General features: G+C 40.3%; 1 protein-coding gene across 2 annotated transcripts in view; it reads left to right on the top strand.

Moving 5' to 3' along the window:
- The window catches only part of Arih2 (ariadne RBR E3 ubiquitin protein ligase 2), a 74,871-nt gene that overhangs the window by 635 nt on the left and 54,962 nt on the right, over positions 1–19,274 (top strand). The window contains exons 2-3 of one of the 2 annotated variants that reach the window (XM_005410170.2): positions 5,118–5,181; positions 11,426–11,775. In XM_005410170.2, coding sequence (XP_005410227.1) covers positions 11,521–11,775 — 255 coding nt within the window. In that variant the 5' untranslated portion in view covers positions 5,118–5,181; positions 11,426–11,520. Of the gene's footprint in view, positions 1–5,117; positions 5,182–11,425; positions 11,776–19,274 lie in introns of those variants that run through there. The other variant, XM_013507578.1, reaches the window with a different exon arrangement.

Genomic DNA, 19,274 nt, shown 5'->3' on the forward strand with positions numbered 1-19,274 from the left:
TCCCCGCCCGCCCCGCCCCGCCGCCGCGCTTCGTGCCCGGGAGCCGCGCTGTCCCGCGGGAGAGGGGCGCTCCGTGCCTTGGCCACACGTGGCCGCGGACTGCGGGACATGTGATGCGAGTGAGAAAGTAAACTTTCACATTTCACTTCATTCTCAAGTTCAGTGAAGTTGAAATAACAACATGTTGCCGGTGGCTACCGTGTTAGGACAGATAAAAAGCGGAGAGTTTCGAATCTTAAGACGTTGAATCGAATTTTGTGGCGCCTCGTTTTCTTCGGAGCTGTTACTCACTGGCTGTTTCTACACGTGGTATCTGGAGTGGACGTCCGTGGAACTTGACAAACTTCTCTTTTGTTCACGTCAATAGCGTGGGCCCTGGGGAGTGAACGCAGGGCCTTCCCACGGATCCACATCTCCAATCCAATTTGTCGTCTTTATTTTATGTTACTTTATTTTATTTATTTTGTTTTTGAGGCAGGGTCGTGCTACGTAGTTCAGGTTGGCTTTGAACTCACAATTACCCTTCTGCTTCAGCCTCCACCAGGTTGGGATTACTAGCTGTGCTCCATCACGTCCAGCTCAGCCCTTTTTATTTTTGAGATGGAGGTCTCACTAAATTGCTCATTTGTCCAGGTTGGTTTCCAACTTGCCATCCTTCTGCCTCAGGCTCCCAGAGCACTGGATTTTTGGCTTGTACCCCCACACCCAACTTGTTCTTGTCAATTTTAAACTGAGAAATCTTCCTTTTGGACCCTTTTTCTGTTTTTGACCAGGGCTAGTGAGAGCAGGTCTTGTGAACCTGTGACTTTGGCATTGTCGGGGTGGGGAATTTTTGACACAGGGTCTTGCTGAGCAGTGGAGGTTGCTGGCCTTGAACTCACTATGTAGCCCAGGCTGTCCTTAAACTTGCAGCATTCCTCCTGCCTCAGCCTCCCAGGTGCTGGGATTACAGATGTGCTCCACCATGCCTGGCACCCCTCCCCAGCCATCCTCTTTCGTTAGTGTGATTCTAGAGGGTAGCTTTGTGTCAGGTTGATAGCAGGATGATGGCTACTTAAAAATTGCTATACAGGATGGAGGATATAGCTCAGTGGCACAAGCGCCTGCCTGGCAAGCACAAGGAGCTGAGTTCGATTCCCAGTACCAAAAAAAGTCCCTGTAGAATATAGGTCTGATAGAAGACTGATGCTGGGCTTCACCCGCTGCTGAGTGAATGATCCTGGGCAAGCTACTTAGCCTTTATAACCTATGTTTACTACAGTAAAATACATATTGTCATTAATCCTCTACAAAATGCTCCCCCTTATCTCATCATTTTTGCTCCTGTTTTAAAAATTTATTTTTGAAATACTTAATTAGTATGTGTTTGGAGTACATGGTGATTACATTGTACCACTTTGTGAAGCAGTTCTGGAAGTCCTCTTTGAGTATCTTTACTAGGTGTAATTAGAAGTGTGGTGATGCTGCTGAGTACCATCCAACAGAAAGGCAGTGTCATAAAACATTACCATATTGTATGTCCTAATTTGAACTTGCTCCTGGATCTGTCTGCCTCTTCCCTAAAGTCAAAATGAGCATAAAAGGTAAACATTGAACTGATTCAGGACTTTGAGGCAGCTACAACAGTGCAACTAAAGATGCCAAAGAGTGAAGACACTCCATCCAGAACTGCTTGAGAAAACATGGTGGGATGAGGGGGAGTATTTTAAGAGGGGTTAATGGTAATGTATCTTCTACTATAATAAGTAAACTTTTTTTCAAACGTTGACTGTAGTATTTTGTGGTCGTGCTGTATAACATCTTTGTTTGTAGGAAGAGGATAGCTATAGATAGGGGTATGAAGATTAAATGAGAATGAATCTGACGTTAAATTCTCATTAAATGAGAGCTCTTATTAGTAGTGATTTTTTTTTTAAATGGGAGCAATATTCAGACTATTTGCTGAGTAAGTAATATTTTATGTAAAAATATAGATAAAAAGAAGAAAAGCTGTGTAGTTCAAGCTGGTCTTGAACTTGCTGTGTAGCCCATGCTGGCTTCAAACTCACGGTGATCTTCCTACCTCAGCTTCCCAAGTGCTGGCAGGTGGGTGCCACACCTGGCTTGGTTTTCATTTAGCTTATAATTGCTCATCTGTGTATTTTTTAATTTAATTTTTTTCTTTTTTGTTTGTTTTTGAGACAGGTCTCACTATCTAGTTCAGGCTGGCATCGAACTCAATATGTAGCAGAGACTGGCCCTAAACTCACAGTGTTCGTCCTGCCTCAGCCTCCTGAGTTTGAGGATTACAGGAATGCACCACCATATCCACCTACCATGCTAATTTAAATTTTTTTGTTACATGTTTGCAGTACGTAATAGTTACATTCATAGTGGAGAATTGGTACATGTACATAATTCTTTTTTATGACCTTTCACCTTCCCTCTATCCCCCCCTATAGTAAGTTGGATTTGTTTGTGTATGACAAAGTGAATTTTATACAGTACACCTGTGAAAGTTTGAAACTAGCATGTTTGCAAGCCGTGGACTTAGTGTATTTGAAATACTTTGGAAGTTACAAGCTCTGGTTTTCCAACCAATCTTTTTTTTTTTTAAATTGGTACATTTTAGATGTACATAATAGCATCATTCATCATAGGGAATTTGTACCTGTACATGATATATCTCGCTTCTTTTTTTGTTCCTATTCCCCTCCTCTCCCTTTCACCGTTCTTCCCCTGCTTATTTACACAGCTTTGTTTCCATTTTTTCCTTTTATTCTCTTGTTTCATGTCCCTTCTTTCCTTTACCCCTCCCCCTCCATTGTTCCCCTTTTCATTTGAACATTTTCTTTCCATTTCCCAATATCTTTTGGTCCTTATTTACACTCCAAGAAATCTTAAAAGATAAAGCAGTGTACATAAAATTAATTTCTTTCCCACCCTGCCTCCCTTCCTCTTACTCTCTTCCTTCCTTGCCTGTGGTACTAGGGATTGAACCCAGAACTTTGATACTGAGCTACATCTCTAGCCCTTTTTTATTTTTATTTATTTATTATTTTTTATTTTGAGACAGGGTATTGTTAAGATGCCCAGGCTAGACTTGAACTTGTGATCTTCCTGCCTCAGCCTCTCAGAATGTTAGGGTCATAGGTGTGTGCCATTATTTCTTACTACAGAAAATTTCTGAGTAAACTACTAGTCCTTATTAGTTTGAATAGTGGGATCTGTGCCTCTGGGAAGAACACATACATGGCCTGGGAGCATGTCAGAAGAGAGATGTGACTGGGTGTGATGGCACATGCCTGTAATTCCTCAGGTAGGAAAGGCCACAAATTCAGTCCCAACCAGAGTAATTCAGTGATTTAGCAAGACCTTGTCTCAAAAAAACAAAGGGCTTCGGATGGAGCTAAATGGAAAGCCCCATGGGTCAATCCTGGTGCCATAAATATAAATAAATAAATAAATAAATAAATAAATAAATAGAGATGTAAAATGGTTATTATTATTGCATAGTGGTCATTCTATTAGGTGCATTTGTATTTGAAAATAACTTTTATGAGTAAAGTGAGTCCTAAAGTATTACGAGTATATTTTGTTAGATTACTATAATAAAAGTGCAGATTGCCTTGTCAATCTCTGTAACAGTCAGAATTAAAAGTGTAAGCCCAGCACTTTGAGAGGTGGAGGCAAGAGGATGACCAAGAGTTGGAGGCCAGCCTGGGTTACCTGTTAAGTTCATGGCCAGTCTGAACTACAAAGTAAGACTCTGTCTCAAAAAAACCTACCACTACCATCAGCAACAGTAACAACAAAAAATAATAATTTAGGGAATAGGAAGTATAGGAATAAGAAGGTAGGGTTTCAGATTAGGGACAAGGACCTAGGCATCTTTTTTTTTCTTTTTTTGAGACAAGGTCTCACTATGTAATTCAGGCTGATCTTGAACTCACTATGTAGCCCAGATTGGTCTCAGACTCGTGGTGATCCTCCTGCCTCAGCCTCCTGAGTGCTGGGATTACAGGCAAGTGCCACCACACCTGGTGTGGCATCCATTTCTGTCACTGGTAAAATTATTGTTAACTGTTTACTTTGAATACTTGTTTTTTTTATTAAAACCATGCAACTCTTAAATATAATGATGACCTATGAATTTCAGGTGGGACTTTAAAAAAATAGTAGTTACTCTGTCTCCTTGTCCCATGTTCTTTTATGTTTTATGTTTTTATTTATGGTACTGGGGCCAGGGTCTTGTGCATGCTAGGTATGTGGGCTACCACTGAGCTATATACCTATTCCATTACTTTTTTTTTTTTTGAGATGGTCTCACTGTGTAGCCCAGGCTGGCCTCGAACTCACAGCAATTCTCATGTCTCAGCCTCCATGGTGGTGGGATGACAGGCATGCACCGCTAGATCAGGCTAAATCTTTGTTTATTTAAAAAATATATTTGTAGTCAGACATGATGGTGAATGCCTGTCATCCCATTACATGGGAGTCTGAGACAGGAGGATGGCTTGAGTGTGGGTTACAAAGTAAGTTTAAAGCCAGCCTGAACTACCTAGTGAGACCCTGTATCAAAAAACAAGCAGCCAGGTGTAGTGTGCTCATCTGTAATCCCAGCACTCAGAAGGCTGAGGCAGGAGGATTGCTGTGAGTTTGAGTTTGAGGCCAGCCTGAGCTGTGTAGTTCAAGGCCAGCTTGAACTGCATAGAGAAACCCTGTCTCAAAAAGATAAACACAAACAAAAATTATAGCCGGGCCTGGTGGTGCACAATAGGAATCCCAGCGACTTGGTGTTCTGAAGCTGGATGATTATAAATTTGAGACAAGCCTGGACAATTTTGTGAGACTGACCATGTCTCAGAAGTGCTGGGCACCAGGCATAGTAGTGCACACCTGTAATCCTGGCACGAGGGAGGCAGAGGCAGGAGGATTACCATGAATTCAGGGCCAGCCTGGGCTACATAGTGAGTTCAAGGCCAGTCTGAATTACAGAGCAAGACCCTGTCTCAAAAAAAAAAAAAAAATTGTTCTAGGTCTGTGTGAAGACCCTGGGTTCAATTCCTAGTAGTGCCAAAAAAAAAAAAAAAAAAAAGTTACCAGTTTTAAAAATGTAATTCTCTTCTTCTTTTTAGATGGAAATCATATGACACAGAATATTTGGGTGATATCTGCCTGAAAGATCTTCAAGCATTAAAGGTATTTTTAATTTAAAGATTGACTTTTTCTTTAAAGAAGGAAAAATTTCATTATTAAATCCACTTGTGATTAGGTGTTTCCACCACGGAAAATATATTAAGAGTTAAATTACACCAGCACTTGGGAGGGTGAGGCAGGCAAGTTAAGAGTTCAAGGGGAACCTGGTATACAGAGCCTGAAGGGGACTCTTTCTCAAAAACAAAAAACAGCCTGGCCTGGTAGTACACATTTATAATCTCAGCACTCTGGGAGCTTGAGGGAGGAGGATCACAAGTTTGAGTCCAACTTGGGCAATTTAGTGATTCAGTGAGATCCTGTCTCAAAATAGGAAATAAAAAGGGGGGTGCTGAGGATGTGGGCAGTAGAGGCCCTGGGTTCAATTCTCAGTACCTGAGAGAAAGAAAAACAAAAAAGAAAGGAGGAAAGAAAGAAAGAAAGTAAAGTTGCAAACATCATTTTGCTGCCTTATAATTCATAGGATTTTTTTTTTTAAATTTTGAACCTTTATAGTTAACATATACATTTACATCCATTGGTATTTTTCCTCTCTTCTCTCATTTTTTATTTCTTTGCACTACTGGGGACCAAATCCAGTGCCTCACATATGGGGGTTAGTCCCTACTCCTGAGCTATATCCACAGCACACTTCACTAGTGTTTTTATAATCTTAAAAAAAAAGATTCTGCTGGACGTGGTGGTATATACCTGTAATCCCAGTACTCAGGAGGCTGAGGCAGGAGGGTTGCTCATGGTCAGCCTGAGCTACATAGCAGAGACCCTGTCTCAAAGAAACAAAAATCAGGGCTAGGGATTTAGCTCAGCAGCACAGCGCCTGCCTGGTCGTGAGTTCGATTCCCGGTACCGGAAAAAAAAAAAAGAAAATAAGCAAAAATCAGTCAATGAATCAATCTGTAATTCTTGTCTTTTTTTCAATTGTTTAGACTGGTTATATTATCATTGTATATTTTTCGCATTCATTCTTTGTCTTTGTTGTAGATCACTATTATCTTCCCTTATTGTAGGGGATTGAACCCGGGGCCTTTCACTGAGCTGCATTCCTAGCCTTTTTTTTTCTTTTGAGACATGTTCTGGCTTCACTGGCTGGCTGTTATGCTCCTGCGCCAGCCTCCTGAGTAGCTGGATTACAGGTGTGTGCCATCAAGCACAAGGTGGTTGATTGATTGGTTGATTTTTTTTTTTTTTTTTTTTTTTTGAACCGTAGGCCTTTGTACTATCCGCATCTCATCCTCTCTCTCTCTCTCTCTCTCTCTCTCTCTTTTTTTAGTTTTTTTTTTTTTTTTTTGAGAGAGACTATGAGTTGGACATGGTGGCACAGGCTTATAATTAATACCTCTAATCTCAGCACTTGGGAGGCAAGGCAGGAAGATAGTGAGCTTCCAACCATTATGGTGGGTTTTTTGTATTTTTTTGACACAAGATCTTGCCTTGTAATCTAGGCTGGTCTTGTACTTGTGGTGATCCTCCTGCCTAAGCCTCCCAAGTGCTGGGGTTAAAACCATGTGCCCCTGGGCCTGGCGTAGGTGGTGAATTTAAGGCCAGTTTAGACCACATTTGAGCCCTGTCTCAAAAAAAGAACTCTACAACAAAGACTTTACATCTACTTGTATATTTAATCTATATTTTTGTAGGTAAATTGTTTGCATACTAATAAAGCCAAATGGATTTTAAAGCCCTATTATATTTTGAGATTTTTTTTTTTTTTTTTTTTTGAGACAGGGTCTCGCTGTGTAGTTTAGGCTGGCCCTAAATTGACTATGTGACCTACTCTGGCCTTGAACTCACAGCAGTTCTCCTGGCTCAGCCTCCCAAATGCTGGGATTGCAGATGTGTGCTATTATGCCTAGCATATTTTTTAATTAATTAATTAATTTATTTATTTTTTGGAGGAGGTACTTGGAATTGAACCCAGGACCTTGTGCTTGCCAGGCAGTTGCTGTACCACTGAGCTAAATCCCCAGCCCACCTGGCATATTTTTAGATTTTTTTTTCCTATCACTTCCCCTTCTCTTTCCTTTTTTTTTTTTTAATTTAATTTAATTTATTTATTTATTTATTTTTGTCTTTTTGAGACAGGGTCTCACTATGCAGTTCAGTGAGCTCACTTTGTAGCTCACATTGTAGCCCAGGCTGGTCTCAAACTTTCAGTGATCCTCCTGCCATAGACTCCTGAGTGCTGGGATTATAGGCGTGTGTGCCATCACACCCAGGTTTCTCGTTCTTTTTAGATTTAAATCCTGTTTGATATTTCCAGCAAATCATCGCTTAAAATAGTGCTTGTGGAAAGAGATTAATGGGTATTTGTCAAATCATCCTTGGGATGAGGTTAAGATTTGTGATTGTGTCCTTTTTTGTTATTTTTGTTTTTTGCTTTTTGCGACAGGCTTTTGCTATGTACTGTGATTCAGACTGGCCATGAACTCACTATGTAGCCCAGGCTGGCCTCATATTTGTGGCAGTTATGCCTCACTCTTCCAAGTGTTGGGGTTATAAGTATGTGCTACCATGCACAGCTATATACTTTTTTTTTTTTTAGCCCAGGCTGGCCTCGAACTTGCAGCAATCCTCTTGCCTCAGCCTCCTGCATACTGGGATTACAGGCACATGCTGCTGCACCTAGCTGCTTTCTTTGCTAGTTTTGTCCCTCCTCTTCTTTTTGTTTTTGAGTCAGGGTCTCACTCATAATTCAGGCTGGCCTTAAGTTTACCATGTAGTTTTAGTTGGCCTCGAACTCCTGGTGATCCTTTTTTTTTTTTTTTTTTTCCAAAGCTAAGTTTCACTATGTAGTCTAGGGTGGACTTGAACTTGCTGTGTAGTTAAGGCTGGCCTGGGACTTAAGATCCTTCTGCCATCCTCCCACCACCCTGGCTTTAACTAGTGTTCTTAATTCATCTGTATATAACCAAATGACCTTTCAGCAGGTGTGGTGGCAAGCCTGTAATTCCAACAGGCTGACAGCCTGAGGCAAGAGGATCCAAAGTTCAAAGCCAGCCTGGGAAAATTAGTAATTTAGTGAAATTCTGTCTCAAAATTAAAATAAAATAGGGCAGAGGATGTCGCTTAGTGTGAAGTCCCTGGGTTTAATCCCCTGTACCACCACCAAAAGAAATAAACATTTTACTCTATAAAACAGGTTTTTTAAATTGAGTGATGGTACTCACCTGTAATCCCAGCACTTGGGAAACTGAGGCAGGAAGATTGCTACAAGTTTGGGGTCAGCCGAGACTGTATTACAAGTGTATGTCACCATGCCCAACGAGCAAAATTTCTAAATTTTGGTTGTCAACCTTTGGATTACCTCCTCTGTGTATAGCCAGCCATGAAGATGTGCCTTTCCTGTAGCCCTTGGAGCATAAGGCCAATTTTGTCATCAAGGCACATAAATGTGGGTCTGTGAAACCCACGTTCATTCTTTAGCATATTTCTATAGATGAATTATTAATTTTAATTTGTATGAGTTTTATTATATTAAACAATGAGTACTTAACAGAAAAATCACAATAAAGTTTTGAGTTTTTAATATTTATTGAGTGTTTATTAAAAACATCAAAATTTTCAGCATCAACTGGTTTTTGGTGTACAAATTCAAAAAAAGAACATCAGAAGCTGGGCATGGTGATGCACACCTGTAATCCCAGCGTTTGGGAGGCTGAGGCAGGAGGATCATTGTGAGTTCGAGACCAGCCTGGGCTACAAAATGAGCTCAAGGCCAGCCTGAACTGCGTAGTGAGACCCTGTCTCAAAAAGACAAAAAAAAAAGATCAGAAATAAATTCCCATATAAACTACAATGAAAATACCGATAGCACTCTACAAAAAAATAATCTTTATTTCAGTTATCATCTCTAAGGCAGTCTGCACGCAGGATAACAGCATGTTCTATACACACTCATCGCTTACACTGACAGCATGTCTTGGTTTCCTGGTCTTTTTGTAGGATATAGTTTACATCTCAGTGGTCTTACTGTTTTGTCAGGAGGTTCTTACCATGTTATATAGGTGTAGTTAACAGGAACATAAAATATCAATAAAATAAATTATTAAATTCTTAATATGTATTGTGTTTAGATTAGACATCAACATTTTCACATCAGCTGTTTACTTGCTTATAAAACCTGAAAGATAACATTAAAAATAAAACAAACATGCACTACAATATAACACAAATTAAAGTCTGCCACAGAAATAAACTTGGCTTCAACTGTCCCACCCAAGGCAGTCTTTACACATGACAACTGCATGCTCCATATACAAGTATCACTTATACTGATAGTACATGTGTTTTGTTCTCTTGTAATGTCTTATAGGACACAGTTGACATCGTTTTTGTTTTCCTGTTGTCCTAGTAAGTCTTAGTGATGCTGCACCTTCCTGTTCACCTGTCAGCTCACCAGTGTGCTCCACAATTTTTTTTTTTGCGTAGTTCCCCGGGCAGAAACATTTTGTTTTTCCTCTGCTGTAAATGATGTCTTATGAGCTCCCGTCCCAGTCCTCTTAGAAAATTTCTCCGTGATATTTTGCACTTGTTATTTTCTTTGTAAATTATCAAACTATTTATGCCACACATTTTTACGATTGAGTAAAAAACACCCATTTCCAATGCTTTGTGTTTCAAATGACATCATAGTTGCTGCACAACTTACAACAATATCTACTCCACATTTGACTTTTTTTTCCCCCCAGTACCAGGAATGGAGTGTGATCACCATGAAAAATCTGTGCTAAGTACAGAAGACCTGTGAATGCTTTCAGTTCAGCTAATGAGGTGTCATAAAGTTTTTGAACATGGCTATTGGTGCATACAGAAAGTTTACTTGCATTTCAGCTTTTGTGTATTTCACAGCACCTTGTAACATTTTATCTGTTATAGTTTCCAACACTGAATGACAGTGCCAGCATTCTGTCTAATATGTTTCACCCTTGCCAAGACCTTCACTATATTTTTGGACCTAGTTCTAGTTCCATTTTGTTGCCTGGCCATTTCGCAACATTTCAGCTACTCAGATTGCTGCTTTCTTTGTCATCTTAGTTAAGGAGGTCTGCATTCCCTGTGTCTGTATCAGTTGATGTGTGTGTGTGTGTGTGTATGTGTGTTTGAGACAGGGTTTTGCTATGCAGTTCAGGATGGCCTGGAGTTCACTTTGTAGCCCAGGCTGGTCTCCAACTCTCAACGTTTCTCCTGGCTCGGCCTCCCAAGTTCTGGGATTACAGGCATGCGCCACCATGCCCAGTTGTATCAGTTGATTCTCGTTCTGTTTCACTGTCGCAGGAACTTTGGCTCACAGGGACGTCAGAAGTTATCTTTTTTTTTTTTTTTTTTTTTTTTTTTTTTTTTTTTTTTTTTTTGGTTTTTCTCCGGTACCGGGAACCGAACTCACGATCTTGTGTTTGCCAGGCCGGCGCTTTGTCCCTGAGCTAAATCCCCAGCCCCAGAAGTTATCATCATCATAAACACACACCACTCTTCTGTTATGAAAGGAAGCATGTATTGTACCTTAATGGATCATCTTCATTATCCATGCATGAGTAATCTGATGATTCACTTTTGATCTCCAAAATTTGCAAATCTGGGTTTTCATGTGCCATTGTACTGAATTTGGGCTACTTCTACCAGTAAAATCAAAAGAAAACTTTTTTTAAACAGATCTTGGAGTGGTGTTGGTCTATTGGGCCCTCTGTGATGCTCAGGTAAACATACACAAAAACTATTCCACAGAGCCATGAGGGTGGGTCAAAATCCTGTTTTTGCAGGTTTGCACATATGCACACACCTTGTACACATGCACACACCTCTGTATCAATTGGGTAAACACATAGATTGCTTCCCTTAGGCCTCAGGGAAAAGTACTAAGGTGCACAGGCAGCTATTGTAATGCTAAAGTACAAATTTACAGTAGTAAACTTGTGGACCCAGGCTTATGCCTCAAGGTTTAAGGACTCTGCCAAGAAGACAAGCCCATTGGAATTTGGATCCCTGACATGGAGTAGCTCTCCTCGCCCTTTCAGGTCAGGCCCTTTATGTGAAGTCACCATTATTAACTGCTTCTGCTTCCTCCAGGAAGGGTTTCCATTTGATAAGCCTGGGCCAGGGGCTTGGTGAGTGAGATTCCCTTTATGAGCCCAAAGTGGAATTAGGCGGTGGTGTGTGTGAGGCTGGGTCTGTGCCATTTTGATTCTTGAATGGTTTCTGTCCTGGGGAAAAAGTAACACTGTTTTTTTTCCCCTAGCATACAAAAACACTAATGTATTTGAGAAAGCGGTGAAGTTTGAGGGAAGAAAAAGCAACTGCTTTTCTGATTTGCACCTTTTGGCTGGATGCAAGATGTCGGTGGACATGAATAGCCAGGGGTCTGACAGCAATGAAGAGGACTATGACCCAAATTGTGAGGAGGAGGAGGAGGAAGAAGATGAGGACCCTGGGGACATAGAGGACTATTATGTGGGAGTAGCCAGTGATGTGGAGCAGCAGGGGGCTGATGCCTTCGATCCAGAGGAGTACCAGTTCACTTGCTTGACCTATAAGGAGTCAGAGGGTGCCCTCAATGAGCACATGACCAGCTTAGCCTCTATCCTAAAGGTGAGTAATATGGTTATAAGTGTAATCTTGCCAGTTAAATCCAAGGATGAGCTGATTGAATGGTCTGGTGGCTTGAAAGCAAATTTGGATATCTTACATTATTTGGATATTTTGTTAACAGTTGCTTATGTTTCTAATATATCCATGTCTAAGGTTCTCACTAAGAATTAGAAATTAGGGGGTGGAATAGATTCAAGAAAGACAAATCAGAAGCACATAGTAGCAAAATTGCGTAGTTCTGCACTTGTTTCAGAAAGTATTACAAATCTTTGAGGTAGATAAGATAGATACTAGAATTAACATTTTCTACACAAACCTTTTTGACAGATAAATGTCTCAACAGTTACCAGATATCCCAACTTTGCCCTTTGGCTAATGAACTCATTGGTTTCCTGCACTGGTGATTGCTATCTAATGTTGAAAAAGATTTTTAGTAATAACTTAAAAAAACTAGGCTCTCATAGCTTGCCTTTAGTTGATTTTGTGGGTATTATTATGGAAATTTTGAAGACTGAACAAAGTTGGTTATTCTAGTAAGAATTCCACTTTCTTAACACTTGAACTAGTATACCTTTAGATATCTCACACCTCGCAGGCCAGTTAATGTCCTGTTTCCTTTTTTTCCTTACAGTTTTTTAGATGTTTTCCGAGCATGTTTCTTTCTCTAACATTGGCTGTTATGTCAAAGTGGGGACATTTTCCTTATTTACTGTTTGTACTGGATTTCTTTCATGAACTACTAGATGAATTTTGTTGTTTGATCTGATCAAATTGAAAGACAGAAGGACACTTCGACATGATTTCAGCCGAATAAATTTTCATGTTGGTTGATACTTAAATGAAAAATATGCCCCATATAATTTCTGTAAAAGTTACTTTATCTGTTAGTTTAGGGATTTTTTTCCACCCATGTGGTCAACAAAGGGTAAATAACTTTGATTTATATACTCAGGGCTTTATTAGCATCTGGAAGCTGAAAGCTAAAGCTTTTTTTGTGACTCATTTCTAAAAATGATTGTAAGATATATTTTTTTGTGCTCAGTAGAAAACTTTAGAATATGGATCCATCAGTCCTCTGGGTTTAGTATTTTTGTCCTGTGGTTATGGTAAACTGCTGAGATTCCCTAACTTGAGGAGGGTGTTTCCCCAGTAGAAAAGAGACCTCAGTTCTCCTTTCTTACCGTGTACATATATCTTTTCTGGTTAACTAATTTCTTTTGCTTAAAATTAGAAAAGCAATTATCAGGTGTATGGATATACAGTGGACTGTGTTATTTAATGGAGGTCATTAGGGTGCTCCTTTTATGCACAGAAATTGTCTTCAAGCCTTCTCTGCCAACTTTTCTGACCTACTTGAGCCAGCAACTGAGGGTCACCGGCATCCATCCATCCTTCTCTTTTTAAAACTGTGCTACAGGTCCGGGGATATAGCTCAAGCTTAAGTGTCTGCTTGGCAAGTGTAAGGTCATGAGTTCTATTCTTGGTACAAAAAAAAAAAAATTGTGGTACAGTACACATAACAATACACACAGCATAAAATTACCATTTTATCTTCTTCCTTCTTAGGAGGCTGACATACTGTCAGCCCACTGCAAGGACTTCTCTTTACCCCCTTATCTTTTGTGTTCCCGGGGATCCTTTACAATCTAGTTTATACTTCGCCTGATAGCTTCCTTGAGATCCCTGAGACAGTGGTCAGGCCCTTCTTTTTTTCTGTGACAGAACAATGTAGTTGTGTATTTTTTTTATATCATGTACTGCAATCTACTGACAGCTGTTTTTTTACCATTTCATGTATTTCTGTGTAATCTCTCTAGTTATATTGTTAGGTTCTAGGCGCCCTTCACCTTACAGTATTTCATCTACAGTAGGTATTGAGTAATTTCTTAGATACTTGTAGATTTTGTTGATTGTTGATAGGAACTGCTGCTGTTGGTGTGAAATAGATTTTGTGGTCCCTATAGTACATCCTTTTCTGTTGTCATGAAAGGGTGTTATTTTGACCCTAAGGACCAAGAAGAGAAGTAGTGAAAAAGAACTTAGAACAGAAATGAGGAACTAAAAGGAGGTAGAAGAAAGTTTAAAAAGGAAAGAAGTTCTTAAAGAGGAAAGTACTTAAAGAACTTTCTTAAAGAGGAAGGAGTTTGAAGCCAGCCTGTGCTACACAATTTCTTAAAGTTTCTACACACTTTCTTAAAGTTCTTAAAGAGGAAGTTCTTAAAGAGGAAAATCCACAAAAATTTAGATGGTGTAACAGAGGGGTTTTGTTGTTGTTTTTGTTTTTGAGACAGGTTATTGCTATGTATCGCAGGCTAGTCTTGAACTTGCTTAGGTAGCCCAGGCTGGCCTTGAACTCACAGTGATCCTCCTGCCTCAGCCTCCTGATTGTTGGGATTATAGGTATGCACCACCGTGCCTGTTTTGTTTTGTTTTGTTTTGTTTTGTTTTGTTTTGTTTTGAGGCAGAGTCTTATTATGTAGTTCAGGCCAGCCTTCAACACGCTATGTACCCCAGGCTATCTTTGAGCTCACTCCTGCCTCAGTCTCCCAAGTGCTGGGATTACAGGCATGTGCCACCACACTGAGCTGTTTCTTCATTTTTGTTTTTTGGGGCTTTTTTGAGTCGGGATCTGGCTAAATAGTTCAGGCTGGCCTTGAACTGTGTAGCACAGGCTGGCTTCAAACTCCTAGTGAGCCTTCTCCCTCAGCCTCCTAAGTGCTGAGATTATAGGCAGGCACTATTATGCTTGGCAACAGATAGATTTTGTCTTTTTTTCTCTAGGCTGTCCTTGAACTCACTCTGTAGCCCAGGTTGGCCTCAAACTCACAACAATCATCCTGCCAGAGCCTCTTGAGTGCTCACTAGGTCTTTCTTGAGGGACATGTTAAGATCTATTTTTTCTGGGACAAGCAGTCATGGGTTGGTTATACCTAAAGGACCTCAGTGGTGTCTCAGAGGAGTCAAGAAAAGGCTAGATAGAAGCAACTTGGCTAGGAATAAAGGAGGTACATGCCAAGTGTGGTGGCACATATGTGTAACCCCAGCCCTCAGAAGGCTAAGACAGGAAGATCGTAAGTTTGAGACCAGCCTAAATTACTTGGTGAGACCCTGTCCTAAATAAAAAGACACACAAACAAAACAGGAACGGAATGAATGGATAGTAATACGCCTGCCTATTGTTGCAGCTTTGTGGGAGGCTGAGGCAGAAGGATTGCTTGAACCAAGAAATTTGGGCCAACTGGAGCAGTGTAGTGAGACCCTGAGCAACATAGTGAGACCCTGTCCCTTTAGGGAAAGGAAAAAAGTAAAAGAGTAAAACTCTTATTTTAATTTTTGTGATGTGGGGAATTAAACTCAGGGGAACTCTACTGTTGAGCTATATTCCCAGCTCTTCTTATTTTTTATTTTAAGGAAGAATCTCACTAAGTTATTCAAGTTGACCTTGAGTTTGTAATCTTCCTGCCTCACTGCCTCATTCTTCCAACTAGCTGGGATTATAGGTATGCACTACATGCTCAACTCTCTTTATTAATTCTAAAATGAAAAAAACTGATTTTTTTTTGTTTTTATTTATTTTTTCAGTATTAAAGATTGAACTTAAGCTTACAGTACTCTTTATTTTGAAATAGGATCTCACTGCAGGCCAGGTAGGTCTTAAATTCTTAATCTTTCTGTTTTAGTCTCCCAAGGGTTTAGATTACAGAGGGCCACCATCATGCCAGGCACCAATCCCTTTTCTAATTTTAGTTTTAGACAGGGTGCTGTTACATGGTCCAGGTTGGCCTCAGATTGAAGATCCTCCTGCCTGATCCTCCCAAGTGGCAAAGATTACAGGTGTGTGCCATCCTGCCTGACCATTGTTTTTATTTTTATAATTAATAGTTTTTGAGAATGAGAGTGAATGAGCTTACCACTGGTTTGGCTTCTTTTAGCTGCCCTATTGTCTCTGTCTCTGAAGATGGGACCAGGAGTGGTAGCCACTGAGATTGCCACTGGTATCCCCATTAGTTGCAGTGCTATCTGCAGTTATAGCACATAGGGAGATACTTCATTCTCTCGCATAATCTAAGCGCTGCTTGTAGAAAATGTTAGGTGTGTATGTAATTTAAAATCAGTCATATGAGCAGAAGTAAGTGTCCTGGCAAGTTGCCTAAATACAAGCCATATTATAGTATAAACTTAAACCTTTTATTGCCTTTTGGGATTTTAAGCCTTTTTTTTTTTTTTTTGTCCTGGGGATTGAACTGAGGGCCTTTGCACTGAGCCATACACTCTACCCTCACCGCCTTTTAAAAAATTTTTGAGACAAGGTCTCTAAGTCACTAAGGTACCCAGTCTGGGTTTGAACTTGAGATCCTTCTGCCCTCAACCTCCCAAATTGCTTGGCTTATGGCCATGAGCTACCCTACCCAGCTTGAAGTCTTTGTGTGTGTCTTTTGGAGATAAGATTTCACTATGTAGTTCAAGTTGGTCTTGAACTCACTTTGTAGCCCATGCTGGCCTTTAACTCACAGCAGTCCTCCTGCCTCAGCCTCCTGAGTGCTGGGTTTACAGGTGTTTGAAGTCTTTTAAATAGAAAAATTCCAACTTTCTGAGATACTAGGCTTTTAAGTGAGTACCATGGTGTTAGAGTGTAACCTTCTTTATGTATGCCAGAACCTGCTGTGCATGAGTAAGATTATTATTAATCATGAAAAAAATGTACCAAGCAAATCAAATCAAAGCAGAGTATAGAACAGAGAAAATGCCTGTTTTGAGAGGAAAATCTATTCAAGTAGTGGCAAAGCACCTGGGTTTTTTTGTCTTTTTTTTTTTGAGACAGGGTCTTACTATGCAGTAAGTTCACTTTGAGGCCTTAAGTCCACTTTGTAGCTCAGGCTGGTCTCGAACTCACCTCGATCCTCCCGCTGGGATTACAGGCTAGTGCTACCACACCCGGCTCAATGCACCTGTTACGCTAGAGGAATCAGGAATAGAATTACCAGGAGAGATGAGATTATTGCCAAGGGAGGTATTGTGTTACAGGAATAGGAAGGAGGAAAAATCTCTTGAGGTAATTTTAGTAATCATGTGTAACACTTTAAAGAAAAAGTTGCCTTTGTTATACACTATATATAAAACTCACATAAAGATTGTTACTGTTATAGACTAAAAGAATCATTTCTCTTAATTATAGGAATTTTTATTGCAAAATATACCAGGAAGAATTCTTTCATTTTCTAAAAAATTCTGTCAGTTATTAAGTGAATTCTACTAAAATTATTCCATGAAACTTGAGGTATTGGCTGACAGGCTGCTCAGGAAGAGGCCCAGCTTTGGTAAAGTTCCAAGCAGCCAAGGCAGCATTGTGACTGTGGCTTTCCTTGGTGATGGTTAGTATGCACCATATAGTGGCCTTTTTTCCTCAGCATCACGTTAGGCATGTGGTCAGGAGAAGCATATGTGTTCATGGCCCCACCCAGTTGCCTCAGGACGAAGAAGGAGCCATTTGGATAAGCTCTATTTCAGGAGCTGTAGTGAGCTAGATGAAGGTTATGATGAAGCAGGAGAGTCTTAAAGATGAGGTAGAAGGGCATTGTAGGTTATAAAAGTCCAGACCTGATAGGGCATTGAGCATGGAGATGAGAAGGTTACTTTGTGGACTGGAATGAGAGACTAAGATATACAGGTCAAAGAGATAAGCTGGGTATAGTGGTACACACTGTAATTTTAGTACTTGTCTTGGTTACTTCTCTTTCAATGCTGAAACAAAATACCCAACGCCCCAAATTAAGGAAGGGAAGGTTTATTCAGCTTACAGTTTGTGGAGGTTTCAGTCCATAATCAGCTGGCTGCAGGGCAGAGTGGCACATGGCAGAGGGCAACAATTCATGGCAGTGGAAGACAGCAAAAGCAACAAAAGCAAAAGGGAGGAGCAGCTGCTAGTAGCCTCTTTCTCTCCCTTACATATGCAGACTACCCACCCCAGGGGCAAGTGTAGCACTCACACTCACAATCTCAGCATTGGATCATGGATCAGTCATAAATCTAGAAGCCTGCCCCATGACTGCATGAGGATTTGGGGGGACATCCAGAAACAAACCATAACAGTACTCTGTGTGACTTTAGTAGGAGGATCACAAGTTCTAGCCAGTTCTGGGCAGTTTAGGGACTTAGTGAGACCATTTCTCAAAATCAGTCATAAAAGGGGTTGGAGATGTAGTTCATTGCACAAGCCTCATGTTTATCCCCTGTATATCCCACCTCCCCATCCCCCAAAAAGGAAAAGAGAAGCCAGGCCTAGTGGTACACACCTGTAATCTCAGCATTCAGGAGGCTGAGGCAGGAGGATCATCACAAGTGCAAGGCCACCCTGTGCTATATAGTGAGTTCAAAGCCAACCTGAACTACATAGTAAACCAAAAAAAGAAAAAGAAAAACCCAGAAAGAAACTTTTTCAACACTTGAAAGGTATAGTAGGGGGCTGGGGATTTAGCTCAGCGGCAAAGCGCCTGCCTGGCAAGCGCAAGGTCGTGAGTTCGGTTCCCGGTACCGGAAGAAAACCAAAAAAAAAAAAAAAAGAAAGGTATAGTAAATATACTGTTCTTTGTGTTCCATATAGGATGAAAAAAGTAAATCAGTTATGCGGGTGGGTTTTTTTTTTTTTTTTTTTGAGATGAGGTCTTAACTATGCAGTTCAGGTTGGCCTTGAACTCACTGTGTAGTTCAGAATCACAGGATCACAGTGATCCTCATGCCTTGGCCTCTGAGTGCCACCATGCCTGACCTCATGACATTGTTCTTTATTTTTATTTTTATTTTTTTTATTTTTTTATTTTTTTTATTTTAAAGAGTAAAAGGAGGGTAACATAATAGTGGGGGGGCTTACCAAATTACAGACAAAGTGGTAGGAAATTATCAATGGTTATTGTTCTACATATTGTTATCTACAAGATAGTTTCTCAGGAAAACAAATAACAGTGAGTTACAGACAAAAGAGGTAGGAGATTTTCGATAGTTGCTGTACTATACTTTGGTATCTTCAAAGTGGCTTCTAAAGACATTTTTTTTTAAAATTAGTACTTGTTTGCAATTCTTACAGTTTACAAATCATCTTGGGGAGTAGTTATATGTACGCATTACAGCTTTTTATTATTGTTGGTTTTGATTTTTGAGACAGGATCTCACTATGTAGTTCAGCCTGGCCTTGAAATCACTATGTAGTCCAGGTTAGCCTTGAACCTGTGGTGGTCCTCCTGCATCAGCATCCCAAGTGCTGAGATTATAGGCATGTGCCACCATGTCTGGGTCTTTTTTTTTTTTTTAAATCCCTTTTCCCTTCTCTCCTGTCCCCTTTTGCTTTTCTTTTTCTTTGGCGGGGGACCCTTTTTCATACTTGCTGATATTACTTGTCTTAGCCTAAGTTATGGGATGTAGTTTTTATATTAATTGGGGTTACTAGGTTCCTGTACATGGCATATTCTTCTTTCCCTTTCCCCTCCTCCTCACCCCTCATGAAT

This window comes from Chinchilla lanigera, unplaced genomic scaffold (assembly GCF_000276665.1).
Source record: "Chinchilla lanigera isolate Chin_1 unplaced genomic scaffold, ChiLan1.0 scaffold00131, whole genome shotgun sequence".
Classification (NCBI taxonomy): Eukaryota; Metazoa; Chordata; class Mammalia; order Rodentia; family Chinchillidae; genus Chinchilla; species Chinchilla lanigera.